General features: G+C 33.6%; 1 protein-coding gene across 3 annotated transcripts; it reads left to right on the top strand.

Moving 5' to 3' along the window:
- The first annotated feature begins 381 nt into the window (after window positions 1-381).
- On the top strand, window positions 382-21,218 carry LOC117335372 (vacuolar protein sorting-associated protein 26B-like). Of its 3 annotated transcripts, none has more exons than XM_033895330.1 (10): window positions 414-442; window positions 1,648-1,663; window positions 3,402-3,545; window positions 3,894-3,969; window positions 4,397-4,553; window positions 6,250-6,414; window positions 7,368-7,474; window positions 13,761-13,829; window positions 14,661-14,803; window positions 16,061-21,218. In XM_033895330.1, exons 2-10 carry the CDS (start codon window positions 1,658-1,660, stop codon window positions 16,208-16,210), a joined length of 1,017 nt encoding a protein of 338 aa, XP_033751221.1. In that variant the 5' UTR covers window positions 414-442; window positions 1,648-1,657; the 3' UTR covers window positions 16,211-21,218. The 3 variants fall into 3 exon arrangements, with proteins under 3 accessions (XP_033751222.1, XP_033751221.1, XP_033751219.1); XM_033895328.1 differs by lacking the exon at window positions 7,368-7,474 and adding an exon at window positions 10,908-11,014 and having other exon boundaries at window positions 421-442; XM_033895331.1 differs by lacking the exons at window positions 1,648-1,663; window positions 7,368-7,474 and adding an exon at window positions 10,908-11,014 and having other exon boundaries at window positions 382-442.
- Window positions 21,219-21,222: the final 4 nt, after the last annotated feature.

The following is a 21,222-nucleotide window of genomic DNA, read 5'->3' on the forward strand; positions in this document are numbered from 1 at the left end:
CATATTTATTATAGCCACAAGCTGATAAAAAACACATGTGGAACGAGAAAAAACAATCTAGGCCAACTTACATACATAAGATAAACTACATGGAAATTAGGATTATATCATGACACCATGTCGCGCCAGTAAGCATATATTGACAAACATTGATTGAATCGGTTTAACCAAATAAATGAAGGCCAGACAATGCAAGTGTCTAAAAATAGCTTGTTAGTCGAACGCACCTTACAAAAAAATTATAAAAAATAGATTGAAATACACGAGAATATTTATTTATTGGTTTTTGTGTATTTAATAACATTTAAAAACAAATGAATTGGAAGCTCCACACAAATATCATAAACAAATCGTGTTGTTTAATTTATGGAAATGTCACTTCCGCGAGATCTCGACGCCATATTTGATGTACTAGCCGAAAAGGAGGAGGGACCCAAAGATGGTAAATAAACGCAGTTCACCTTGAATAATAGCCTGGCTATCGCTTTGCTTCCATAAATGAACACGGGACATTTATGAATGTATTCAAGGATAACAAATATGTAATAATAACCCGTAGTTTGTGTTAAAATCCCCGGTAAGTGGGATGTCTGTCGACGTTGTTGCAGCAGCATCATGTGACTGTCAGTGTGACAGTTCTCCAAAGTGAACTGGATAACAGTCTTCTGTCACCAATGATACTGTGATACTTAGTGCGGTGAATTATTTCACAACTTAATCCTTAGTACGTCTGCAAGCAATAACCATTTTATATGCCCTTAGTCAATCGTAACACACTACGTCCAGTATAATGTTAGATGTGGGTGCGATCTACGTATTACCGGTCCAGTTAAAAATATTTTTTTCAAAAAAATGAACAGGGCCAGTTGCGATATAGACCCAATTAATAGATTTACTGGTAACAGAACACTTTAGAGTTGGGAACTTTCAGTTTCAACAGTTCAGTTTTGTCATAACCTGTCATTATCCCAGCAGTGTTGTAAACATTGTGCAACCACTTGTTAGAGGAGTACCGACACTAATCACTTGCCCCCCACCTGAGTTCAAAACCCATGTGAGGCATTTGCCTGTTACTGACCGTAGGTACTCTGGCTTTCCTCCACCTCCAAACCCTGGCACATCCTAAAATGACACTGGCTGTTAATTAGGACACTAAACAAAAAAAGCTGATCATGAATCAACTAGATATTATCAACCCGAAACAAACTCTTCTATTATTATTACAATAAAATGCTACGTAGGTTTTATATGAGGGCAGTCCCTAACTGGTTAAATAAGCTGTTGTTAAAATGTTTCGCCAGCCTCTGTAATTTCTGAATAGATATAGAATATGTATAAGATTGCAATATAAGATGGAATCTATGGATGTAGGTTATGTGTTTTAACTTGTGAAATAAGATTCATAGCTCTCTTGTTAATTAAGATGACATGAGTTTATGCATGTACCGCACTACTAGGACAGAATGTCTATAAGAGATTCTGACTAGATATAGGACAGAATCAAGAATATTAATGTAGGCCAATGGGAATACATTTTGCATAAATGAAGCATTTCACGTTTTAGGCAAGTTTTATGTATAAATTTTGATTTCTCACATTTACGGTATGTCAAATTTTCCATTTTCAGTTTCATTAAATCTCTTACAGAACTGAAACAATGATTGTAAGTGTTAATGAATTGCTTGTCATCTGTTATGTTATTCCTTTACACTAGTACGTACTTGTGTTCATCCTGCTGGGGCTGGCTACTCAACAGATTCAGACTTTAATATGTCAGAGAGAATATAGACTGAGGCTTGTAAAATATACACATTTGTTCACAATTTACAGACATATTTTTCATAAGCAAATGTAAGTTCAGGTTCAATTTGATTTCATATTGCAATTGTTGGAGGTACAAACTAAATCATTTGATTATCGTGAAGTTTATCTTGACATAAATATTATTGTGTCAGAACATGATAAATGTTGAGTTCTAGAATTATTTCTCTAAAATGTATCGGAAAGTTTCCTGTTTATTTGACATTTGAACCTTCTTCGTTTAGCTACTAAAGTATCTGTGTAATTAAGCCCATTGAAATACTGTTATCCATTGCACTTAATTGTTGATAAATAAGGATAGCTTCATATGTATACAGATAGTTAAATGTTATTGGTATGTACTGTATACATATACGGCCAGCCTTGTAATGTCAAGTACTTGCTAGTACAGTTGTTTGAATCAAAGCTCTGGTCTCTTGTGTGCTGCAGTATCTCCACATCACTGATCATGATATACAATATTCAGTAATGCTAACTTTTATATACACTGCCAGTTCCTGGGTGCTGTGTTTCTTCATGCTTATTCATTTTGATACTTGCATATTACAAGCAGCTGAGTTCATGACCATATATGGTATATGTGACACAAACTACTAACTCTATTCTGTAATAATTGTTTATTTTATACCAAAATAGAAGTTACATATTCGCTTTTTTTGAAATATAGTACAATCATCATGGTCATTGAAAATACAAATAAATATAATATCAGATATTACTGATACTTATTTTGTATAAATTTCTGCTAACGATGTATGATTTATAAATGAAACTAAAATGACAATGTATAATCATCTATTGTATATACATTATACAGTGTATATTCTTTCTTCTGAAATTCACTAAAGGAATAATTTCACAATCATCTCATAATGCATTGACTTGAAAGTTAATTTATGTTGATTATAAGTTGTACTGTTTTCAACCAAGTCTTCCTGTATTTCTGATCATAATAGCATTTTTGAGGAGACAACATCAGTCACATTGCAATATTGATTCAATAGAAACAGTGTAGCTATTTACAATACTACATAGTTTTAACATTGGCATCAGTGTGCAGCATCATGGTTTAAAGAAGTGAGAATTAATTTAATTGACCAAGTTGAATCTCACTAGATTTCAATTTACAAAGCACATATTCATGCTATAGAACTTGTGTGTGTGTTGAAGCATACGGAGGTTGTTTGGACTGCAGAACCAAAGAAATGGTCCCCTGGCCAGGCTATTTTTCAATGTGATGCTGCATGAATTTATAAACTGCATTAATTTATATTACACGGTTGTGTTCCCAATGTGACTTACCTCCCTTGTTTGTTATTAAATAATGATCTACACCTTTACCTTACTGTGTCTTCTTAGATTGAGTTTCGATTTTTGTGTCTCAGAGAATTCGAAGATTGCACAGATGAAGAAGATCTATACAGAAAAATTATAAACTAAGCTCTTATAGCTTTTGGGAAGATATATGAATTCTTAAAGCAACCAAGCACTATATCAATATTATTATCAATTCAAGTTAGAATTCTGTAATATTTATATGTTTCTATAGAAAGATTTCTAACATAACTCATTTCTTTCAGAGTTTCTTTGGATTTGGCCAGAGTGCCGACATCGACATTGTCTTGGATGGTCAAGAGTCACGAAAAACTGCAGAAATCAAAACAGAAGATGGTAAAAAAGAAAGACATTATTTGTATTATGATGGGGAGACTGTATCTGGTAAGGTGAGGATTTTATAAAATGTTTTTTAAGTCTTCTATTGGTTGCTGGTACAGAAATGTTGAGAAGTTTTTTATTGTAAATAAGTAATCAACTTTAGAAAGAAAAAACAAATTGACTCCAAATTGGATTTACAATCAAAGCTATTTTCTTATAGTTATTACCAAGACATGAATTGAAATTTAGGCATCAAACTAGAAATCAAAAAGTGATGCAATACATTTGTATTATGAAGTGTACAATGTATTGGAGATTTGAAACCATTAGATTTTGTAAGGAATAACCATATTGATGATTTTATTGTTTGGCTCTGGGACTAAGACTATTGCATGATTGTTCTGTATTTATTCTAGGTGAATGTTACCCTTAAGAAAGCCGGAAGCAAGTTGGAGCATCAGGGTATCAAAATAGAGTTTATTGGTCAGATTGGTAAGAATCATTCATCTGAATTGTAATTGAAGGGATATTCATTTTGTTTTTAAGGAGTAATTGAAAATTTTTTGTACATCCTGTCATGGAAATGGGATCCTGCAGTCTGCACTTCCTCTGACAAACAAGAGTTTTTGAAATATAAAACGTCATTATTATTATGAAAGTATTAAGACTCACAACTGTTTTGGCTGCTCAACAAAAATACATTACATTTTGTTGATCTTAAATTGAAATTAACTACCTATATATATCTAATTTACAAGCAAAGCATTTGTCTTACCCAAGTTATATTGAATTAAAATCAATTAAAATTATTTTTTAATTGTGTCTCATTACAAAACTGTTCTAAACCATCTAGAGATGTTTAAATTTTGTTATGCTACTATCTACATATATTATGAATGGACCTTTTTGAATTTTTTAGAGTTGTATTATGACCGAGGGAATCACCACGAGTTTACATCCCTAGTGAAGGAATTGGCACGGCCAGGTGATCTGACCAGTAGCACTACCTACCCTTTTGAATTTTTACAAGTAGAAAAACCATATGAATCTTACACTGGTGCTAATGTAAGATTACGGTAAGTTTTATAAACATCAGACTCTTTGTTCATAAGGAATTCTAGACTTAAAAGTTTTTGCTTAGACATTGACATATGATGTTACTTTTCATGACGTAACTGGGATTGACTATGTCAAAATTTGAGACTGTTTTCGGCTCCAGATTCTTTCTTGATCCTGAGGCCATTTAACTTCCATTCTGATCCCTGAGAATTTTCTATCAAATATTTCACTATGTATAACTTAATGTAAAACCTGCCAATCTGCAGTCATATTTAAATAAATTAATTGAAAAAAATGTGTTAATATTTTAATATTTATTTCAATATTTTTCTGAAGTGCCCTATGGGGAACCTGGGTGGGGGAATGAAGTTTTGTGATTTATCCTTTTTCTATCCTTTACACATCTTACCTTATGTCGGTACTATCTCCTACACTACTCGTTACTGGAACTTCATACTTCATACTTAGGGCATGGGTTCACCAAGGCGAGGCAGTGTCCTTTATCAAAAGTAAGGCACTGGAAACCTTTTGACTTTTTGTGGGCTCAGTCGCCTACACTACTTCTCATTGGAATATCATACTTAGGGCATGGGTTCAGTCATCCAAGAAAAGCACTGTGGCGTGTTTCAACGGTAGGTCACAGGCAAACATTTTGACCTTTGACCTACATCTAAAAAAATTGTCAGGGCACAAGTTTCTACACTATTTGTCAATAGAGCTTCAAACACACAGTCTAACTTCACCTAGATGAGTAGGTGTGTTGTGCACCAAATGTAGGTCACTTTCACCTAGATTTTGAACTTTGACATGCATAAAAAAAAATTCTGTCCGGGCTCTTTCTCATGCATTTCTTGTCATTGGATCTTTATAACTTTGGGTGTGGGTTCACTTGCATAGAGGTTATGATATTTCCTATAGTAACTAAAATATGTGATATTACTGAACTCATTAAAGTTTTACCACTAAATGCAATCATTCAGTGTCTGTAATTAGTGCCCTCAAGGTCATCTTTGCATTCTTGGTAAATAATTTCACTTTCTTTAGGGGACTGTAATTTGTTTAATTGTCTTGTTATCTATAGATCTATCCAAAATAGTCTTGAAGGTTTATTATTAAATTGATGATGGCAACTGATATTGTCGCCAGTATTGTTAGGAGTTCCGAATTCAGTGAAATAGCTGTTTTGATTGTCGAGTAACAATACTAAATCTAACATTTGTTCTGAATGTTAGAGGTACATTCTACGAGTATCCATAGTTAAGTGTTCTAAGGAAATAGATCAATTTGTTCTGAATGTTAGAGGTACTATCAATGAGTATCCATAGTTAAGAGTTCTAATGACATAGATCAATTTGTTCTGAATGTTAGAGGTACTCTCAATGAGTATCCATAGTTAAGTGTTCTAAGGAAATAGATCAATTTGTTCTGAATGTTAGAGGTACTATCAATGAGTATCCATAGTTAAGAGTTCTAATGACATAGATCAAATTGTTCTGAATGTTACAGGTACTTTCTATGAGTACTAACGATAGTTAAGAGTTTTAATGACATAGATCAAATTGTTATGAATGTTACAGGTACTTTCTACGAGTAACGATAGTTAAGAGTTTTAATGACATAGATCAAATTGTTATGAATGTTACAGGTACTTTCTACGAGTAACGATAGTTAAGAGTTTTAATGACATAGATCAAATTGTTCTGAATGTTACAGGTACTTTCTACGAGTAACGATAGTTAAAAGGTTAAGTGACACAGTAAAGGAACAGGACATCATAGTACACACATTATCACAGTACCCAGAGATGAACAGCAGTATAAAGATGGAGGTCGGCATTGAGGACTGCTTACATATAGAATTTGAATACAACAAATCTAAGTAAGTTGTCATATCAAATAGCAAGTAACGTGTTATTGAATTTCAACAGATAAGGCCTAGGGCCAGTAAACACTCTTTGTAATGTACTTTGATTAAACAAAACACTTCATATGCAATGAAAAAAATTGACAGTTTTTGAAGAAATGATCCTGTGGATATGTAATGTATTCTCATAAATGATAACTGTTTTCATTTTCAGTGTAAGAATAAGATAATTTCTGAACAAAGCAAATTTTTGTTGTCCAGTTTCATGATATTGGTACATGTTGTCAGTAATTTATTATCTATGTTCTAATTTCCCCATGCAATGTGAACAGTGGCATATTTTGTAATAAAATTATATAGTAACAAGTTAAGATTATATGATCAAGGCAATCAGGAAACTTTGTTAACCTTGATACATATTGAATGTTTCTTAATTTGGTGAAGTTGGTTGGTTTATCATCTCAAACCCAACATTCTGTTACATACAGACAGAAGTTACGAGTTAATACTTTGGGTACAGTTTTGTATTAATCTGGCAATGAATCCATGCCTGGTGTTTTGTCCATCTTTATCAATTAAAGTTCTGTATTTATACAGAAGTTTTCCTCAAATATGCACCCACTCCTGATGTAAAAGCTCAGTAATTTAGTCTTAGAAGGGTTTATCTGAACCACTTTCAACTTTTTTGTTTTTAAAGTTGATGATTTTTCAGAAAATGAAGAAGAGGCTTATTACTTTAGTTGGTAGGGGCATAGTTGCAGAAAAATACAGTACTTTACTGCCCAAATCCTGTTTTGAGTAAAAAAATGAACACATTTTGTTATTTTCACGCTTATCGCATTCAAATCAGTTAATTTCCTGATTGCCTTTGATATACATGTATAATTATATAAACAAAGAGATGAGTTAGGCATATTTATTAATGTGATATATACTGATGAATCAATCTTTATTGCTGCATCGTGGAGGTACCACTTGAAGGATGTTATCGTCGGAAAAATCTATTTTCTATTGGTTCGCATAAAAATTCGCTACATGGAGCTGGCTATAGTGCGTAGAGAGACGACTGGCGCAGGTACTGGTTGTAGGTTTTAGTCACTCAGCTGTGGTGATACTTGGAGTTGAGATATGGTCTGGATTTGCCCAGTATTATTTCACACATCAATATAGTTAAATTTGTGTTTGGGGTCCAACGGAAAGAAAAATACTGGTTTTAAAAAAATTAGTTAAAAACTGCCAAATTAGTAGATCATTTTTTTTCGAAAACTAAATCAGCTTGAAGGTATGCTTAATTTATTGCTTCTTTATGCTGGAATATTATCAATTAGCTACTAAAGCAATGTTGTACAGAAAAGTACATAAAAGACTTTTATTTAGCATTATCCATATGATTTGGCCATAAAATTAATGTATTTTGGAATCAATAATCTTCCCCTACCTAGAAAAAGCAGTACTCTTTATCATTTGCTAGTTGTACTTAAAGCTGACAGTGCAAGTTAAAAAGCTTTCAGCTGAGATTTAAAAAATGTATATTTTATGCAAAGTTTCAGTTTTCATAAATCACAAATTAAAATGTTGACACTTTCTTAGATACAATGACCAGAATATACTGTCATTATAGGGGAGGGTCTCAGAAACAATTTCTGAATACTGAAACTTTGTTGTTTTTAAATATGGATGTGAAGCATTTTAATAATTGATATTTCCCCGGCCAAAGAAAATTGCTTTTGTGGGATTAAGACAAACAGTTATTGCTATTGTTACTACAGTACAACCTTTGGGTAATGGTAAAGACTCTGTGAATTGATTTTAGAAATTTGTAAAATTTTACTTCATGTTAAATATAAAAAAAAACTACAACATGGCCCTGTGGTTCAAAGCTAGGGTTAAAATGAAAAGCAAACACAAAACTCCTGTTCATAGAACGTGTTCAGAGAAATGAAAATTCAATGAGATATAAAGGAAACAGGATGCATCTCGCAAATCCAATGGTTCTGTTGTTTGCACACATTTCTTCTCTGCATCGTTCAAAAATCCTCCAATATGATTGTCAACGGCTCTTTACAAAATACAACAAAATCACACAAACTTGTGATTTCTTTGATAACAGGTAAAATAATCATTCACATCAAAATCAAACCAACGAGAGATTTGATTATCTTCTACTGGGTTAGATTGGGTAATCTTCTACTGGGTTACATTGGGTAAACTTCTACTGGGCTACATTGGGTAATCTTCTACTGGGTTAGATTGGGTAATCTTCTACTGGGTTACATTGGGTAATCTTCTACTGGGTTACATTGGGTAATCTTCTACTGGGTTACATTGGGTAATCTTCTACTGGGTTAGAATGGGTAATCTTCTAATGGGTTAGATTGGGTAATCTTCTACTGGGTTAGAATGGGTAATCTTCTAATGGGTTAGATTGGGTAATCTTCTAATGGGTTAGATTGGGTAATCTTCTACTGGGTTACATTAGGTAATCTTCTACTGGGTTACATTGGGTAATCTTCTACTGGGTTTGATTTGGTAATCTTCTACTGGGCTAGAATGGGTAATCTTCTACTGGGTTAGATTGGGTAATCTTCTACTGGGTTACATTGGGTAATCTTCTACTGGGTTAGATTGGGTAATCTTCTACTGGGTTTGATTTGGTAATCTTCTACTGGGCTAGAATGGGTAATCTTCTAATGGGTTAGATTGGGTAATCTTCTACTGGGTTACATTGGGTAATCTTCTACTGGGTTACATTGGGTAATCTTCTACTGGGTTACATTGGGTAATCTTCTACTTTTGTTAGATGAGGTAATCTTCTACTTTGTTAGATGAGGTAATCTTCTACTGGGTTTGATTTGGTAATCTTCTACTGGGTTACATTGGGTAATCTTCTACTGGGTTACATTGGGTAATCTTCTACTGGGTTACATTGGGTAATCTTCTACTTTGTTAGATGAGGTAATCTTCTACTTTATTAGATTGGGTAAACTTCTACTTTGTTGGATTGGGTAAACTTCTACCGTGTTAGATGAGGTAATCTTCTACTTTGTTGGATTGGGTAATTGTATAATCTTCTATTTTATTAGATTGGGTAATCTTCTACTTTATTAGATTGGGTAAACTTCTACCGTGTTAGATTAGGTAATCTTTTACTGGGTTTGTTCAAAATTGATTAATTAATTAACTAACTGCATATGAGCATTTGACTTGTTCATGACATTGCAAGGGTAAGAGAAGATATGTATACAGTGTATATAAAAAATGGAACTCCTGGATTTGAATGATGTAGAGGATGAAAAGTAGAAATATTTGTGAATTTTAGAATATGAACCTTTGAATAGCTGGCCCCTATAAGCTTATTATATAAACTGTGAAGAGCCTTTAATATGTGTTGGTGTTTGATTATACTGTAGACTGTGTTGGAATCTTTTGACCAGCATTTCATATCAACAACTATGACAAGTGATACCAGCTGGCTTGATATTAGTTCTATTTTATCAGATAATATTGATGTATGCGAGGAGAATTTAATGGTCCAATGTCAAGTTATGTACAGTAGAGTCAGTATAAAAGCAAACATTTTGTAAAGGTCTAAGATGTAATGTTTACAGAGTACATCAATGTTGCTTTCATTTCTCTGGTCAATAAAGGGGGTCCAGTCTATCAAATCACTTACCACATGTATGTGAAGGCTCTAGTATATGTTGTTGAATGCCTATCCCAACCTCTTCGTCGTAAACTGCCTGTTCCCAGCTGATTGTTGTAATAATATAATTACAGTAGAACACTATCTATCCAAACCACTCATGTTTCATTTGGCTATGTAGATGTTAATATATGTAATTTCATTTAAAAAAATTGCCTTACGAGAACTTTTTAGTAGTAACACACTTGCCATTCACCTAGACGGCAGGGGTTTGATTCCCATTTGGAAATGAAAAGGTATGGGGTCACCTACCCCACCACATGGGTTTTCTCTGGGTAATCTGATTTTTCCTACAGTAATACTCTCGCTCGCCTCCATTTAGGCATGATTAATATAACTTGTTTAGAAATTGTTTTGAAATAAATGTTAACATCTTGAATGTTTTATGTGGCCGGAGGGCAGTTTGGAGTGTGAATTATATGGTGTTCTACTGTATATGGAATTATCTGGCTACTGTCCTAAACGTACCAGTCCTAACTGAGAAAAATAAAGACATTCCATTTGTAAAGTATTATAACATTTAAAGAAAGAATGTGGAGATTTGTTTTCTCAATTCTTTTTATTGGTTTGTTAGAAATGTTATGATTTGAAATACATAGCAAACATATTTTCCTGAGTTGGCCTGGTAACTTATTGGACATGGTCTGATGAATCCTTTGATATGCTATTCATTTTTTTCATTTTCAGATCTGAGTTTTAAGATGCTCACAGTTTCCAGATTTTCCTTTTAGTGTTTCATATTGTGTTGTTGCAATGTATAATTTGATTTCATTTTCTTTTATTTTCTTTGTTTTTTCCTGATCAGGTATCATTTAAAAGATGTAATAGTTGGAAAGATATACTTCTTGCTAGTTCGAATAAAAATCAAGCACATGGAAATACAGATTATCAAGCGTGAAAGCACTGGCACAGGTACAGAGTTATTTCCCCTGTCAAAACACAGTTATCTCCCCTGTGAACTGTGTACTTCTTGATCATCATCTGTAACCCACTGTGTATCAGCCCAATTGTTTTGTAACATTATTCTATAATCAGTGATAAGGACATCAAAGAAATAGATAGAGGGTCATATGTTTTAGCCTAAGAAGTTTAAAACATGTTTTACTTTTAATTAGATAATTTTCATCTGAAGTCTAAATGCCTTGTTTTAGATAATAAGACAGGCTTATATTTACAAACATGTCATCCAGTGTGTTTGTACATTTGTCCATAAACATTTACTTTGTTTGAAGAATACTCAGTAAAGTATTTGACAGATTTTGATAAAACTTACAGTTTTTCCTTGCATTAAGTTCTCGAGGATGATGCTAAGAAAATTTCAAATATAGATCATAAACATCAATTATTACTAGTTTTAATAAAATACTGGTTATTGATATGGTATTTAGTTCAGACTCGGTTCAGATGTTTTTTGTTTTTACCATCCCTAACCTCTACATTCCAACCCATGTGCTAGTGTTTGTTGTTGTTTATTGTTGATGTTTTCATATCTGTCAGTAATTCTAAGTATGTGATATTTCAAGTGTTTGCATTCTGTTTCAATTTATGAATCAAAGGTGAATGATTTAAATCTTTGTATTCCTGATAGATATGTTCCTCATTATTTGAAGTGTGCTGAACAAATCTTTTTCTTTTGGAGATAATGAACTCAATCTTAAGTAATGCTAATAATAAACTACAAGTGTTCAGTTAAAAAATCAAATTTGAACATTATCATTTATTTCTATGCATAATTTTGAAATTTATTACAATGTACATGTACATTATTTTTAGCCCACCATCATCAGATGGTGGGCTATTCAAATCGCCCTGCGTCCGTGGTCCGTGGTCCGTCCGTCCGTCCGTCCCTCCGTCCGTCCCTCCGTCCGTAAACAATTCTTGTTATCGCTATTTCTGAGAAAGTACTGAAGGGATCTTTCTCAAATTTCATATGAAGGTTCCTCTTGGTGCCTAGTTATGCATATTGCATTTTGAGACCAATCGGATAACAACATGGCCGACAGGCAGCCATCTTGGATTTTGACAATTGAAGTTTGTTATCGCTATTTCTGAGAAAGTACTGAAGGGATCTTTCTCAAATTTCACATGCAGGTTCCCCTTGGTGCCTTGTTATGCATATTGCGATTTGAGACCAATCGGAAAACAACATGGCCGACAGGCAGCCATCTTGGATTTTGACAATTGAAGTTTGTTATCGCTATTTCTGAGAAAGTACTGAATAGATATTTCTCAAATTTCATATGTAGGTTCCCCTTGGTGCCTAGTTATGCATATTGCGATTTAAGACCAATCGGAAAACAACATGGCCGACAGGCAGCCATCTTGGATTTTGACAATTGAAGTTTGTTATCGCTATTTCTGAGAAAGTACTGAAGAGATCTTTCTCAAATTTCATATGTAGGTTCCCCTTGGTGCCTAGTTATGCATATTGCGATTTAAGACCAATCGGAAAACAACATGGCCGACAGGCAGCCATCTTGGTTTTTGACAATTGAAGTTTGTTATCACTATTTCTGAGAAAGTATTGAATGGATCTTTCTGAAATTTCATATGTAGGTTTCCCTTGGTGCCTAGTTATGCATATTGCGATTTGAGACCAATCTGAAAACAACATGGCTGACAGGCAGCCATCTTGGATTTTGACAATTGAAGTTTGTTATCACTATTTCTGAGAAAGTATTTAAGGGATCTTTCTCAAATTTCATATGTAAGTTTCCCTTGGTGCCTAGTTATGCATATTGCATTTTGAGACCAATCTGAAAATAACATGGCCGACAGGCAGCCGTCTTGGATTTTGACAATTGAAGTTTGTTATCGCTATTTCTGAGAAAGTACTGAAGGGATCTTTCTCAAATTTCATATGGAGGTTCCCCTTGGTGCCTCTTTATGCTTATTGCATTTTGAGACCAATCTGAAAATAACATGGCCGACAGGCAGCCATCTTGGATTTTGACAATTGAGGTTTGTTATCGCTATTTCTGAGAAAGTACTGAAGGGATCTATCTCAAATTTCATATGGAGGTTCCCCTTGGTGCCTCTTTATGCTTATTGCATTTTGAGATCAATTGGAAAACAATATGGCCGACAGGCAGCCATCTTGGATTTTGACAATTGAAGTTTGTTATCGCTATTTCTGAGAAAGTACTGAAGGGATCTTTCTCAAATTTCATATGGAGGTTCCCCTTGGTGCCTCTTTATGCTTATTGCATTTTGAGATCAATTGGAAAACAATATGGCCGACAGACCGCCATCTTGGATTTTGACAATTGAAGTTTGTTATCTCTATTTCTCAAAGTACTGAATGGATCTTGCTCAAATTTCATAAGTAGGTTCCCCCTGGTCCCTTGTATTGCATTTTTGGACCAGTCTGTCCTCAAAACAACTTGGCAAACAAACAGCCATTATCGTTAAATCTCAAATTTCTTATATAGCTAGGATTCCCTTGTTTGAAAAGTACTGGAGGGATGTCTCAATTTGCACAGATTAGTAAAATGAAGGGAAAAGTAGAGAAAAGATCAATCTGACATGGAACTTATGAAGATCATTCAATGGTGGGCGCCAAGATCCCTCTGGGATCTCTTGTTTACAATTGTAACAAAATTAAATCCATCGATCATGTCTTTAAGTTTTTGAGGAAACTCGCCTTGTTTTCTTTCAGGCCCAAACACATACAATGAAAATGAAACTATAGCCAAGTATGAAATCATGGATGGAGCCCCAGTGAAAGGTGGGTGATTAATACCGCAAAGGTCAAATGTCTGACTAGAGGTGACTAGTTCCTATTTTCTAAAATTTGATGACTCAGATAAACTATCTTTGTTATCACTACCGTTTTTTCTTCAGAATTACCAGCAGGATATTTCTTGAATTTCATATGTAGGTCGCTATCGATCGCTCTTTGTGCATGTGCAGGGACACCTTTCCGGAACACCTGGTTTTATTCTTTTTCGTGCTTTTTCAAAGGTCTCCATGTAAATCTATATTTTTGTTCATATTTTTCTTTCATTTTATCGATTTTTAGTTTAAATTAAGGTTCATTACTTTGTCTGTATTCTGTGCTGTTTTTGACACTGACTGATTAAAAGCAAAATGGCTGACAGGTGGCCATTTTTGCATATTATGACTGTTAAAGTGAAAGAAAAATAATCATAGATCTATAAATTATAATAAAGTATATAAACATTAATTTGAAGATTGTTATGTCTGTTTCTTAGAAAGTGTTTTATCGATCGGTCATGTTTGATTCTGCCAATGATCGGAAAACAAAATGGCTTTAATACAAGTTATTGTGGGTACCCTAAAATCTTGATAATAAGTCTGAATTGAAATTAGGCCGGTCTTGAAAATACGCTGTATTTGAATGTAAGCCTTGGATTCCTTGCAGTGAAATAATCTCGAAAATAAGCTGACTTTTATTTATATAATTTCTTCATGTACGCCAGATAATCTAATTTTAGCTCTGAGGAAATACATTGATTGTCTGATGTGACATACAGTTATCATTGTTCATACAATGTCTCTTCTGCTCTGGCATGGGTTTTCCTATCTTGTGTTACAGGAGAATCTATACCTATTAGGCTGTTTCTGAGTGGATACGAGTCAACTCCCACTATGCGGGATATCAACAAGAAGTTCTCTGTACGGTACTATCTAAACCTTGTGTTGGTTGACGAGGAAGAGAGACGGTACTTCAAACAACAGGTATTATATAGAAAGGGGGTCGAAAAACATGTACAAACAATTGGTAATTTCAATTTTAATTACTGCTGATAAAGCTTTTTTCTTTGACTAATTTTTAACTTAATATACATCATGTGGTAATTATATCTTTTAAAATGTCCCATTGTCAACCATCATTAACATCAATATATCACAGTGTTAACCTTACAATTTTGGCCTATGGCATTAGTAAATGATGTTCTGATGACAGCTGTTTAATGGTCAAACATGTTGACAGTTTCTACAGTAGGAAATGCGAGTTGAGAATCCTTGATTTTGTTTTAATATGTCCACCAAATATTGAGCATCACCTATAAATACTACAAACTCTCCATCCAAAAACATTTCCGCTACTTAAGATGTGAGGAGTATTGGTTCTACCGTGCTGTCTTATTTCTTATTATACAGTCAAACCTGCCTTAGAAATCTACTGTACTCAGCGACTTCCTGTCTTACCAACCTATTTAGCCTCTCTCATGGTGACCTATTGCGATAGTCTTTTGTCCGTTGTCGTGTGTCTGTCATCCGTTAACTTTTCCTTGTGAACACAATAACTTGAGAAAATGTTAACTGAGATTGATGAAACTTGGTATGCTGTTTTATATCAATAAGATCTCGAATGAGTTTGAAAATCAGAATAATTCAACAGTAACATACAGAGTTATTGCCCTTTGTAATAAAATTATTGTTGGACCTTGTGAACACGATAACTTGAGTAAATAACAAAGTTCAAGGTCGCAGTAATCAAATGACTTGTTAAAGAATGTTAGAGAAGAGAACACAAAGAGAAAACATAGGCATAGCATCATGAATGTGACCGTCAGATTGATAACATATCTTGATGTATATCTCATGTTTTGGGTCAAATACTCTTCATGGATGGAAAGATCTCAAGGTGATTTATCAAAATTGTAAATTTCATGGCCCATAGGTTTCATGTTTCTCCCTGAAGAGGTGCTAAACTTTACTATAGTTTATGCAGGGAAATAACATTTTGATGGAAATTATTCAAATTTTTTTAGAATTATGAGGGCAAAACTATACTACTACATTTATATATTTATGAACTGTTCAGAAATACATTGTACATAGAAGATAGTTATATGTCTCAGGTGACTGTTCAGGCCCATGGGCCTCTTGTTTATCTGTTCCCTTGACAGGTCTGACTGTATATATCAAATGTTGTTGACTTAAGCAAGGATGATGTATATCAGAATTAATTCTGATTTTTTGCTTCAGGAAATCACAATATTTCGCCGAGCTGACAAGGGAAGGAAAGGTGCAATGGGTTACCTACAACACAAGTCGAATAATGTTCCACCAGGCATGACGCCCACAACTCAGACTGTGGTAGGTGAGGGCAAGGGGTCAGAAACCCCGCAGGAATAACGCCCTTTTGTCCTCGCCCAATCATCTCATTGTGTTTAGGACCTTGCCTGGCTGTAGCCATTGAGATAGTGTTGTGGCCTGTTTCATCGTTGACTAGTTTATGTCCAGTGACTGACCGGTGGTCATTCGCCATACCCATGCCTCAAGGAACTCCTGCTAGTCTTGTCAGAAGGAAAGAGTCACTCTCTTATGGTCATCGTCATCAGACTGTTATTTCTTTAATGATAGCTTTGCAGTACAGAATTTAGCTCCAACATGGAAAATGGAAAAAAATGAATAAAAATCATTGTCAATCAAGTTTTTTTTAGATCCAGTGATAAAAATCTGAAGAAATCATTACTATAGAGGTTTGTTGATATTACAGAACCTGTTAAGAACACAAAGACTTTCAATTTGTTTCTTTTGAAGATTTCATATTTGCACAATTAAGACTTATCTATTATCTATTATGGTCACTCTGCAGCAGAAATGACCAGCTACCGTAGAAATATTGGTCAAAAATTCATGTTTATGAAAGTTTAAATACAATAATAATCATATGCTTCTTTTTTTTAAAAGTTCATGATTTTCAATTGCAAAAATGAATTTAACCGTCTATCTACCTTTTTAATGAAATTTGTTGAAGAGGGGAGATAATCCTGTGGAGGTGTGACTATTATCTAGTGGGATGTTTTAATTAACACTTAATTAGGGTGTGGTCCTAGTCATAGATTGTTGTGTAGTGTCAGCCTCAGGTGTGCGATTCATAGGTACAGACACAACACATTTTAAGGTTATTGCTAGAAAGCTTGGGTTTCTCAATTGTTCCGTAGCTTTAGATACGATGTTTCGAGACACCGAAGCCAGCAAAATCGTCTAATTATATAAATTGTTAATCTGTGCAACATACAGTGAAAATTGTATTCTAAATGATTCTATTCTCCATGTAAACATGATCATTACCACCTGATGCAATCAGGCTGGGATTGTAGTTTGGGAAACTAGTAAATGTTGATACAATATTAAATTCTAAATACAACACTTTTTACTGTATGTTGTTGAAATGTAAAACACAATCACACATTAGGCTGTCCATCCTTGTGATATAACAATAACAAGTCAAAGTGCTATGGTAACCACAGCTTGCTATATAAATATGAGTGTACAGATGTATTATATGTAGATATACTGTTTTTTTGATAGATATGTTTTTCAATCATATTTAATAATATATCTCTTCACCTATAAAGTCCTTAACTTTAACTGTATGCAACACTTTAGCACTGGTTGACAAACCACAAAATTTGTATGCCGACATCCGTTAACATGAATGGTGGTGCCATCATCGACGACATGTAATGTTTGTGATTTGCCAACCAGTGTTGCAGTCTTACAGTTAATCTGAAAGGATCTATCATTGACCAACTTGTTCTGAACATAGATTGATTTTACACTGACATAATATATGTTCTTATGAGATAGTTATCATACTTATCTGTTGATAAGCCGATGTCTGGTAATAAGCCCACCCATATCGATTGCATTTTAGTAGAAATGCAAAACTAATTTTACTTGAGGATTGTGTTATTAACACCTATCCTCCCCCTCTCCCTCCCTCCTGTGTTAATAAGTGGATAAATCCAGTATTGGGTATTAAACATGGTTCTACAATAACGTTGTCAATATTGATTTTGACACTGCCTAGTCCACAATTAGCCTACCTAAAAATGTTAACTTTGTGTGTATGTTATATTTATAAATAAGTACAAGTGCATTATGGCTATACAGTACAGGGGGAAATGAACAAAAATTAATGAAATTGTTAGGTCCAATTACATAATGGTCTCATCCCTATCGACTTGATAGGTATGGATTTAGAATAAGAAATCAGTTTTAAAATTTTTAAGACCGTGTTATGGGAACCATATTATTTCCATGAAATAGATATAAAAAGACTTTTTCCTTCAACCTTTTTTTTTTATATTTCAGTGTCTTTCATATATTTGATGTGTTAGAGTCGGTCTCTATTTCTGCTTATTTCTAAATTGATCTTTTATAGGGGCTGTCTAGAGTGTAAAATTCATGTTAGTAAAATCAATTTGCAACAGCTGTTAACTGAATAAATGCAGTAGAGAATGGATAATTATGTAAGGAAATATAATTGATTTGTTTGAAAGAATGGTGAATAGATATTTCCTGTGTGATATTAATTCTCCTTTTTGTAAGTTAAAATGTACCCCCTAGAAAACCTCTGTTTACAAGTTCAATGTCTATGAATACCATGTGTATATGTCATAATGTGATTGTGCAATACATTAGTGTTTAATTAACAGTGAAGACTTCCTATAATTTATACATAATTTATATTTTGTTGATAGATTTTCCTTTCCAAGGCAAAATTTTCAAAAATGATTATAGAATTTCCATACCTTTGCCTGTGTCATCACACTTCATAACTTTAAATATGTAGATGTTTTTAAGATTTCATGTCTCAGTGTGAACGATTTAGTACGGCAAGGGGCAATTGGGAGGGCAGAGCATAAAACTGGTCTGAATGCTTCTGGTTTTACCATAACCCTCTGTTGTTTGTGTTGCTTAGAAAGCTCAACAAATTGAGAGGATATAATAAATGATCGCTCCATAACTTGTTATAGAAAGAAATAGCTTTTAGATGTTTACAGTGGCGGTAAACATCATTTTATTACTGTATGAATGTTTACATATTCAAGGCCAGTAATGGCTGTTGTGAGGATGTATGAGATTTTGTTCTCATATCAATAAATTATCCAGTACATGTACGTGACATTATTACACTGATGTTGTGATCCATACATTTGCTGTATAAATCTCAATTAACTAAATCTGCCAAGTTTAGGAAGAGAGTATCTATTTGGATGGCAGTATGCTGCAAAATGGGTTTTTATACCTTTTGTATATGCAGATCTAGAGTAAAAGCTGTATAATCACAAAATTGATCAGGGCCTTCAAATACTGTTGTTTAAATATGTTTTGGCTTATATCCATAATGTTTAAATCTGCCTTGGCTTATATTCATCATGTTTAAAATTGTCTTGGCTTATATTCACAATGTTTAAATTTTTCTGGGCTTATATTCATAATGTTTAAAATCTGTCTGGGTTTATATTCATAATGTTTAAAATTGTCTGGCATATATTCATAATGTTAAAATTTTTCTGGGCATATATTCATAATGTTAAAATCTGTCTGGGCTTATGTTCACAATGTTTAAAACTGTCTGGGCTTATATTCACAATGTTTTAAACTGTCTGAGCTTATATCCACAATGTTTAAAATTGTGTGAGCTTATATTCATAATGTTTAAAATTGTCTGGGTTTATATTCACAATGTTTAAAATCTGTCTTGGCTTATATTCACAGTTTGTCTGGTCTTATATCATACACTCTACAGTTACGACTGTTTGCTCCGAGTATTCCTGGGATTGACAAGGAAATTTTATCATATGCTTCACTCTATACAGAGTTGTGGCCCTTTGTTCATTTCTGATATACCAAAGTTTGGCAGAAAATGGAGAATCAGTAGGTAATTACAGAAGGTTAGGTTGGACATTCTTGATGTTATTTGTGTGAATGTATATTGTCGTGGGTTCCTGTTACATTTTAATATAAGAACCTAAAATGTATAACCTGCCAAATATGCTATTTTGGTTGTTTATAATTGATAGGCTGCTTCTAAATGTAAAAGAATCCTATGATTCATTTGTAAATAAATATTTGTTTGATGTAATTTATACTGTAGTCTTCTGAGCTATTACAACTGTGGCTGAAACCAGAAACTTCCACAAGTGATTTAACCAATGTATAAAATATGAACTCTTTAACCTTTGACCTATTGGCTCTAGCCAATCAGGGATCATTAATGTGTGTACATGGATGCTGATTGATAGATATGTTTGCCAGTGCTGTATGAAATTTGCTCATGGTAGATGATTCCTGTAGCTTTCCATCATTAGTCTACTCTAGCTGTGAGGTTCTTGATTCACTTTTAAAATGCTACAAAATAAAAATGTAAATATGTATCTTTATTTTTCCCTCTTCTAATATTTAAGCGAAAAATCTTTTAGTAATGATAGGTAGTATGAAGCAGGCTGGTAGCATTATAAGAGTGTGAGAGTGGATTAGTGAGAATAAGATGTTTACCAGGCTGTGTACGATAGCCAAGGTGAGAATGAGTAGTTTACACTTGTATTTTATTGCTGTAAATGTGTTAGCAATAATCCAGAGTTGATATGTGATGAACTCATAGTAATAGATGTCACCTCTACTTCAGATTGTTTACTCTTGTATTGTTTGTGTCACATTGTTTTGTGTATGAGTACATATTATATACGTAGGTGTATTATATTGTTCTCCGACTACTCATTAATTGATTCATTGTTTAGTGAAGACACTTAAATTCCAAAGCTTTTTCAGTGTTATTTATCACTGTATTTGGGTACAATTCTGGCTGCTTCTGCTGATCACAAATATTATCTATATGATCATGGTGATGTATTTGGGTTTAAAACTTCTAAAGTTTTTCAACATTTACATTAGCATCTCACTAGTGTAGAATTTAGTGATTTGGATGCTGAAACTACATCAAGGAACTGCAACACTTTTGTCTGATATTTCCATTAAAATAGTAAAAGTTGTTGCTGGGGAAATATCGAGAGCAATGACACATCTATTGCTAAAATTTAGGAAGTACAGAAGTGTGATCTGTCGCCCATAATGTTTACATAAGAAAATTACTTGAAAATTACAAAATAAAACCACTTAAATCAAGAAAATGAAATTACAAAATGTATTTTAAAATGTAGTAACTCCAGTTTTGAAAAACCAGAATATATGTTGAGACTTGTGTCTGGTGTGTGTGATGACGGATGTGTATGTTTAGTAGTTGCCTACTACTATTGATTTATTATGTTAGTATATCAAGAGAAATTGTACTCTTCAGTTTGTGATAAAGGTTTGCAACATAACAAAATAAATGAAAACATAAAATTAATCAG

This window comes from Pecten maximus, chromosome 10 (assembly GCF_902652985.1).
Source record: "Pecten maximus chromosome 10, xPecMax1.1, whole genome shotgun sequence".
Lineage (NCBI taxonomy): Eukaryota > Metazoa > Mollusca > Bivalvia > Pectinida > Pectinidae > Pecten > Pecten maximus.